Here is an 8,149-nt window from a genome sequence, read left to right as displayed (position 1 = left end):
CTTATTACAACTTTTATGTGACTAAAATAAGTGTTCTCTTTTTATTTTTGCTTTTTACAATACTTATATTATGTTTTCTTTGAGACCAAGGTGCAAAAATCAAGATATGCTATCTATGGGGCATATGCAATAATTGACCAATTAAACACATTGTATAGTTAGAGTAGCTCTACAGCTCATTTGCCATAGATCTATATTATGGAATTCCATATTTGGTTATTGGGCATTGGGTTGTTTTTCTCATCTAAGAATATTCTTTTCAAATTGTATCATGTATATCTGTGAAAATAATGATTATTGATTTATTGGCATTGATATATTTGCAAGAATGAAAAGAGGAAAAAAAATGAAAATGAGATATATTACTATAATTTACTAAGTGTAAGATCAAGTCATAATCTTAACATATTGAAAATGAGATATATTACTATAATTTTCTAAGTGTAAGATCAAGTGATAATCTTAACATATCAAATTTTCGTGTCCCGATTTATCATAGAGAATTTAGTGAAAATTTATGTAAAACAACAAGTACAAGATCAGGTCATGATCTTAACATCAAAATTTTATGTTTCGATTTATCATATAGAATCTAGTGAAAAATAATGTAAAACGACAAGTATAACGGATATATTAACTCGTTTAAATACAATTTACAGCTACTTGAAATACTTATCGTTTAAACAATCATCACGAACTTAACGGTAAAAAATGTTCAAATACATCAATTAATTGTAACAATCGCCTTGTCTTAAGCTTGACCAAATTGTAATTGATAAAATTTGCTAATAATAGAAAGTTAAATTGCGCCATAATTGGAGCTTAGAATAGTGAAAAAGTTTCCTTTTATTTCTTCAATTTAGAACAGTGATCCAATTGCGCCATAATTGGATCTTGAATTGTTATGTTCCATTGGGTTCTTTTAGTAATTAAAAACAATATATGGCAAATCCACTTGTTAAAAGAAAGAAAAAAGGAAAACATGTAGAGAGGATTATTTTGAGATAGAAAAGTCCAAATTAAGTCCAAAAACTGACTATAAAACTCCCCCAACTCTCTCTCTATCAATTACTCACTACACACTCACACTCTCTACACTATTCCACTTCTCCTCTTCGCCTCCTTTGTTTCTCTACAATGATACAATACTGCTCTGTTTTATAAATCGAACAGAGCAGTATTACATTATCAGTATAATTTAATCTGTTTATCGAGGTTTTTTTTTCTGTATTTGAAAAAATGGCGGAATCAACTTTTCAGGCGACTGCTTCTGATATAGCAGGGCAAATAGGGATGATGTGGGAAGTGTTAAAGGCGCCATTGTTAGTGCCATTGTTGAGGGCAGCTGTGTACATTTGTTTAGTAATGGAGTTAATGCTTTTTATTGAGAGGCTTTATATGGGAATAGTAATTATTATTGTTAAGCTTTTCATGAAAAAACCAGATAAAAGGTATAAATGGGAACCAATGGCTGATGATGATTTGGAAATTGGTAGTGCTGATTTTCCTAAGGTTCTTGTTCAAATCCCCATGTTTAATGAAAGAGAGGTAACTTAATTCATCATTTTGTATGTGTTTCATTTCTCGATTAGCTTAAAAATAAGTAGAAATTTGTTTAATTTGTTTGTTGTTGAAATCCTGGTGGCTTGTTTGTTTTAGGTGTATAAGATCTCTATTGGAGCTGCGTGTAACCTTTCTTGGCCGTCGGATCGTCTCGTGATTCAAGTTCTTGATGATTCTACTGATCCTATCATTAAGGTAATCCAAACAGTCCTTTAAAACTGCATTTCCAATGTAATTATGTAAGCATCTTTTTTTTTTTACAATTTAAATCATAATCATTGCGAAATACAAGCAACAATGCACATGGTACTACATTTAACAGTGTACTTATCGAAAAATATTTTTTAATCACAGCTTTTTTAAGAAAATGCTTGGATTTCAAGTTTGATACCTTGATCATTGTAATGTAATCCTTATATAAGATCTGGAGTTTTGACCTTTACTTAATGTTTACACTTCTTCCTATATATTCCAACCCTCTAATTTCTTACAACTGTTGAATTTTGGCATTTCTTTTGTAAAGCATTTAATTGAGAATATCGACCTTTTATGACACATTATTCACCTACCAAAACCGACATTATTTCCCCTAAATGTCTCCTTACACTAGATATGTAACTCATTTAATAATGATTATTATTGATTTATTTTTCCTTAATTGAACATTTATTATTATGATAGGATATGGTTGAGACAGAATGCCTAAGGTGGGCAAGCAAAGGACTTAACATAACGTACCAAATAAGAGAATCCCGCGGTGGTTACAAAGCTGGAGCTCTTAAAGAAGGATTAAAGCATAATTATGTCAAAGATTGCGAGTACGTCGTAATTTTCGACGCCGATTTCCGACCCGAACCCGATTTTCTCCGTCGATCCATCCCGTTTCTTGTACATAACCGGGAAATCGCCCTCGTTCAAGGTCGATGGCGATTTGGTAAGACTTGAATCCATCTTCTAATTACCGTTAATTGCATTTAAGCTGATTTCGACTAACTTGAAATTGAGATATTGTTGTTCATTAACTACATTTTGTTGTTGCTATAGGAAAGTGTCGGTGGTCCTAGTTCAGTGTCACTGTTGCTAATTTAAGTAGTGCACGTTTAAGCATATGTATTTTAAGACGCTAAATTTAAAAAAAAAAGTGTAAATTATACTGTTACTATATTTCGTGGAAAGATTTGCTGCATATTTTCTGTGGGTCCAATTAATACTCCATTAGTCACGGGAGTTGGGATGACGTTTATAGCTAACTTTCTCCATTGACATACCGTACATCACGGGCTTAGACCAACAAATTCACATATACAATTTTAATTGCTTTTAATCGCAAATTATTTGATATTTGTTCTAGTAATGGTCGAGGTAAAAAAAAAAAAAGATAAGGACATAATTAGTTATGATGAAATTAATACTGGAATTGTATGTTCCATAGTTTATATTATGAATTGAAGTTTTGGAGTAACGGTCAATTTATTTCTATATGACCTGTCGCGAGTTTAAATCATGGAATTAGTTATTAATGTTTATATCGGGATAGATTGTTTACATCATGCCCTCGAAATACGTTCCTTCCTGACCCTGGGTAATTGCTCGATATTTTATGTATCGGACTACCCTTTGTAGCTTACATGATGATGATTTGTAGTACCAAGCGAGGACCCCATGATTCCTAATAGTACTTTATATGCATGTTCAGCATTATATGCATGTTCACCAAAATTAAGGTTTTTGCATTTAAGAAGCCTAAATACTAAAATGAAATAAGAAAATACTAGTTTAATGAAGCATCCTTATCGGTGGCGAAATCAGCAGTGGTGTAATGACGTTATTATCCTGTCCGTTTGTCGAAGTCTCCCGGAGTTAGCGGCGAGGAATTGCTAGATAACCGGGGTAGGTTTGTCATTTTGTTGAACAACGTGGACGAAATCGGATTTTACTTGCGTAACGGTCAACAGTGAGGTGAGATAGTAGGAGGGGTAGATTCGTCATTTAAAGTGGCTCCACGTGCAAATATGCTCTGCTCAGAGCCTCAGGGTCCACTTCGTGGACTCCCACTGTGTCAGTTCCACGTGGCTTTTCAGTTCCCTTACTCTACTGCTCTCACCGACACTTTATTTGCTGTTTACAGCCCTCTCTTTTTTTTTTAATTCGTTTGTAGTAAGATTTTACTCCCTTTTATTTATGCATCAAGTTTTTTTTGGGAAAAATATATATATAGTTCGAGTCCAAAGTAACAAGTTTAATTAGACATGCGGAGCCTGTCTTTTACCTTCCTAATTGAAATAATTAGCGATTAAGATGTTATAATTAGAATTATAGTGGACTGTCGAAGCTCAATAACTTTGTAAATGCTCTGCTTAGTTATGTTAACAAAAGGACTGAGCTTATTGTTTAATTTTATGGCTATTGCAGTGAATGCAAATGAGTGTTTATTGACAAGAATGCAAGAGATGTCACTAGATTACCATTTTACAGTGGAGCAAGAAGTGGGCTCATCTACTCATGCATTCTTTGGTTTCAATGGTGAGATGAAAAAGAATTACTACTATTACTTTATTGGCTTTTAAAATTACCTTATGATATTTCACAGTTGGCAATACTATTCTACCTACTGAATTTAATAACAAAAGTGAGTTGGGTAAATTAATTAAACTCATTTGCAGCTGTAGCAAGAATCAAGCTGATACCCACATGCTTCACTTCCATCTATAGTTAATAAATGACCCCCTTATTAATTGAAACATAGCAGTAGTCACACATGTTCTAATGCCAAGTAATTATGACCAATTGAATTGGAAACTGTTCCTTTTTTTTTTTTTAACTATAAGAAGCTAAAATTCATTTCTATTTGTTTTAATAAGAAAATTAATCATGAGTACCTGTATCTGTCAGAATTTTTAAATATGAATATTCTTGAATAGCTTTAGATAACTCTAATCAAGCTAGCATTCAAGGGTGTAGCCTAATTATTGATGAATTGAAATCAAGGTTATGGGAAAATATGGTTTAATACCGAGAAGAGGTAAAAAAAAAAAATACAAGGTGTTTTTTTCCATCGGTGCACATCTTGGTGGGCGGAGTTAATGAAACAATTGAGGTGCGCAAAAGTGGCCATTACACTATCGTTATAAAAACATTAATCAAAATCTAGCCTTAAGTATCTTAATTTGACACATTATGTAATGCATTTGTTCATTAGGCAAATGTGTAACCAGAAAATATTCAATATTTTACAGGGACTGGTGGGATATGGAGAATAGCAGCAATTAATGAAGCTGGTGGATGGAAGGACAGAACAACTGTTGAGGATATGGACCTTGCTGTTAGAGCTAGTCTTAAGGGCTGGAAGTTTGTTTACCTTGGTGACCTCCAGGTATTTGATAAAATTCCTCACTGGACCACAATGCTTGAAAACTTTCTAGTTTGAGGGAATAATCTGAATAAACTCCTTTGTGTTTTCTTTGGTTTTTTACTCTAGGTGAAAAGTGAACTCCCCAGTACATTCAAAGCCTTCCGTTTTCAGCAACATCGTTGGTCTTGTGGCCCTGCCAATTTGTTCAGGAAAATGGTGATGGAGATTGTTAGGAACAAGGTCAGTAAGTTGTCTGTCTAATATAGTATTACATTTAATATGAAACAAAGGAACATGACTAAGATAAGAACAATCTTTTTTTGTCTTCTGTTTGCAGAGAGTGAATTTTTGGAAGAAGTTTTATGTTATCTACAGCTTCTTTTTCGTCCGGAAGATCATAGCTCACATGGTTACATTTTTCTTCTTCTGTGTTGTCCTTCCATTGACCCTTTTGGTTCCTGAAGTTGAAGTCCCACTATGGGGTGCCATTTACATCCCTTGTATCATCACCACTCTCAACTCTGTCGGAACTCCAAGGTCTACTATTAACATCATATCCTAACAAGTTGTCCCTTTTCTCCCCCAACTCTGCCACAATGTTCTAATATGCTCATGGGATTTGCAGGTCAATTCATTTACTGTTCTATTGGATTCTCTTCGAGAACGTGATGGCTTTCCACCGAACCAAGGCTACATTCATTGGTTTGCTCGAGGCAAAGAGGGCTAACGAATGGGTTGTGACTGAGAAACTAGGTGATACTCTCAAGAACAAAGAAAAGTCTAAACCAGCCAAGAAAGCTCGAGGACCTCTATTTGGAGACAGGTGAGAAAACTCCACTCCTTAATACCACTAAATGGTTGTAATATGTCCTCTCGTTACAGCGGGGTTCAGAATGAATGTGATCTTATTATATGTTTACATTTTCGATAGCCCCCTTTAAATCTGCCTCTATCTTAACAGTCAATTTGTTATAATTTGTACAGGATTCTTCCACAAGAATTGGGATTTGCAGTGTTCCTTTTCTTCTGTGGTTTATATGATGTTCTTTATGGGAAGCGAGTGTACTTTATCTATGTGTTCCTGCAAGTCATTACCTTTACCATTGCCGGATTTGGCTATGTTGGCACTATAGTCCCCTCTTAGCGGCAGCAGCAGCAGCTTTTCCACTACTGGCAAGAGTTTTATCGCCAGCAATTGTTTATTTTCGTCTACACAGAAATATTAGTTATATGAAGTACTTTCCCTGCAACCATTTGGATGGTAAATTCAAGAAAATCATCCATCTTTGGGCAGAAAACTCGGGACGACGACAACTTAAAATGGATCAGTTGTTAAAGGTGCAACGGATGCTGAAGCAGAAAATAGCAGACGGATTAGCCAATAGATAGATTATATTTTTTACTTGTTAGAGTGCATTTTAGTTGTGTGACATTATATTTCTTTCGCTTGTAAGTCATTTTTGCTTATTGTATCTCTCTGCTTACCTGAGAGAGTGGAATAACCTCAAGATATGGCAAAAGGGGCCAACTTTGTAATCAGATTTTTTTTTGTTATTCTAGTCTAAATTCTTTACTTTTGGTCATGGGTGTATTATCAAGACTCTTTCAATATATAGGAGTTAGCGATTCAATGAACTTTAGAGTCTCAGTGATTTACTGTTTTTTCTCTTTGGTTGAAGTCCTTTGTTAGGACTTAAACAGTTTATTTGTCTTTTATTTGTTGTGAGATAAGAAACGTATATAAAGTGTTTGAGCTCTATTCGATCTTTTTGTCACTCTCCTTTAATTTTCTGGTTTTCAGTTTATAGTAGCGAGTCATCTACTCTAGATATTAACGTATGAAATACACTCAAGTGAAATAATTGAGTTAGAAGCAGAGTTTCTATATATGTTTAGACAATGGAAATTTATTAGGCATTGTTAAAGAAATATGACAATAAATGTATTCTTGGTCATTTTCCAAGAAATCTTTGGTGATGGTTACTATTACTACTACTATATTAATTTATTAGATTTCCTACTTTTGAGACCCTTGAATTATTGCTGATATTGTGGTATAGTGGCAAATACGCAAGGTACTTTATTAGATAAGCAACAAGAGTTTAAACAAATTCAGCATTATTCCACCTTTCAAGAAAAGAGATCACAGCTATAAAAACGTTTCTAATTGGTTACCTTTTGCTCTTACCAATGAAAAAGAAGAGGATTAGCGCACCTTTCACCTTTCTTCTTAGTAACACTAGACTAGATATTACTCACAGAAATTGGGTACTCAGACAAAGGATATTATTAGCAATTTGATTAACTGATATTTGGCACTCATTTCACACTTTCATCTAGAAACTACAGCATTTGGTGTACGTTGTCGTCTATTGGGCAAAATAACATAGACAAACAATAAGAAAGTTAGCAAAGTGAAAAAGTAAATCACAAACTATACTACAAAGAAGTAAAGATAAATGGTGTCTTTACTTGAGACAAGGTTTGATATCAGTTATGTTTAGTCACTTTCATGCCACCAAGACGACAAGGTCAGAAACAAAAGTAAAGAAATCAGAAGAAAAGAGTAAAAAGAACTTATTCATAAAATCTCTGGCTAATAGCACATGGCAAGAAAGTATATGTATGTAAAACTTGTTAATTCCTACAATAAATGTCTAAATGGCCTTTGTCTCTACTTCGACGTGCCATTGGGTCTTGTCTTCAGTAATTGGATTTTGCCTCGGACACTTTTTCTTTTTCAGAATGGAAAAGTAGATAATAAAAAATTAAAATAGATTTAACTGCTCCTACATTCAAGCTAATTAAATTTAGCTTAACCGTAATTTGCAAGAAAATGAGCAACGATTACCCCAAAAAAGGCTCTCAACCAAGCAATCAAAGTCTAGGCTATTGTTATTGGTGAAAGAACTCGGGAAAGGAACAAAGTTGGACTAGTAGTAACATGTATAGGAGGAGCGAGATGATTGAGATCTCCACATTTTATTAATTAGAGATCTCGATTTCGAGTATTAAAATGTAATCTCTTGATAAGGAGTAGTAACACTTTACACCCCGAAACCCCCCGTGAGTTTACCTAAAACGGATTGTCAAAATAGCTTGAGCAGACCATTTTTTAGATTGTTGAAATATATCAGTAAAGTAATTGAAAAATCGCCCCTATTTAATACAGAAATAAAATTTGAACAAAAATATCCTTAGCTAAAACACTGAAAAAAATCCAACATATTATGT

General features: G+C 33.9%; 1 protein-coding gene across 1 annotated transcript; it reads left to right on the top strand.

Moving 5' to 3' along the window:
• The first annotated feature begins 989 nt into the window (after positions 1-989).
• LOC107794352 (glucomannan 4-beta-mannosyltransferase 2) lies at positions 990-6,550 on the top strand. The gene is made up of 9 exons (XM_016616831.2): positions 990-1,548; positions 1,660-1,758; positions 2,245-2,497; positions 3,976-4,086; positions 4,800-4,936; positions 5,042-5,155; positions 5,253-5,452; positions 5,541-5,738; positions 5,900-6,550. Exons 1-9 carry the CDS (start codon positions 1,240-1,242, stop codon positions 6,057-6,059), a joined length of 1,581 nt encoding a protein of 526 aa, XP_016472317.1. The 5' UTR covers positions 990-1,239; the 3' UTR covers positions 6,060-6,550.
• Positions 6,551-8,149: the final 1,599 nt, after the last annotated feature.

The sequence above is a fragment of the Nicotiana tabacum genome, chromosome 9 (genome assembly GCF_000715075.1).
Source record: "Nicotiana tabacum cultivar K326 chromosome 9, ASM71507v2, whole genome shotgun sequence".
Classification (NCBI taxonomy): domain Eukaryota; kingdom Viridiplantae; phylum Streptophyta; class Magnoliopsida; order Solanales; family Solanaceae; genus Nicotiana; species Nicotiana tabacum.
This window is presented reverse-complemented; position numbering and strand designations above follow the sequence as displayed.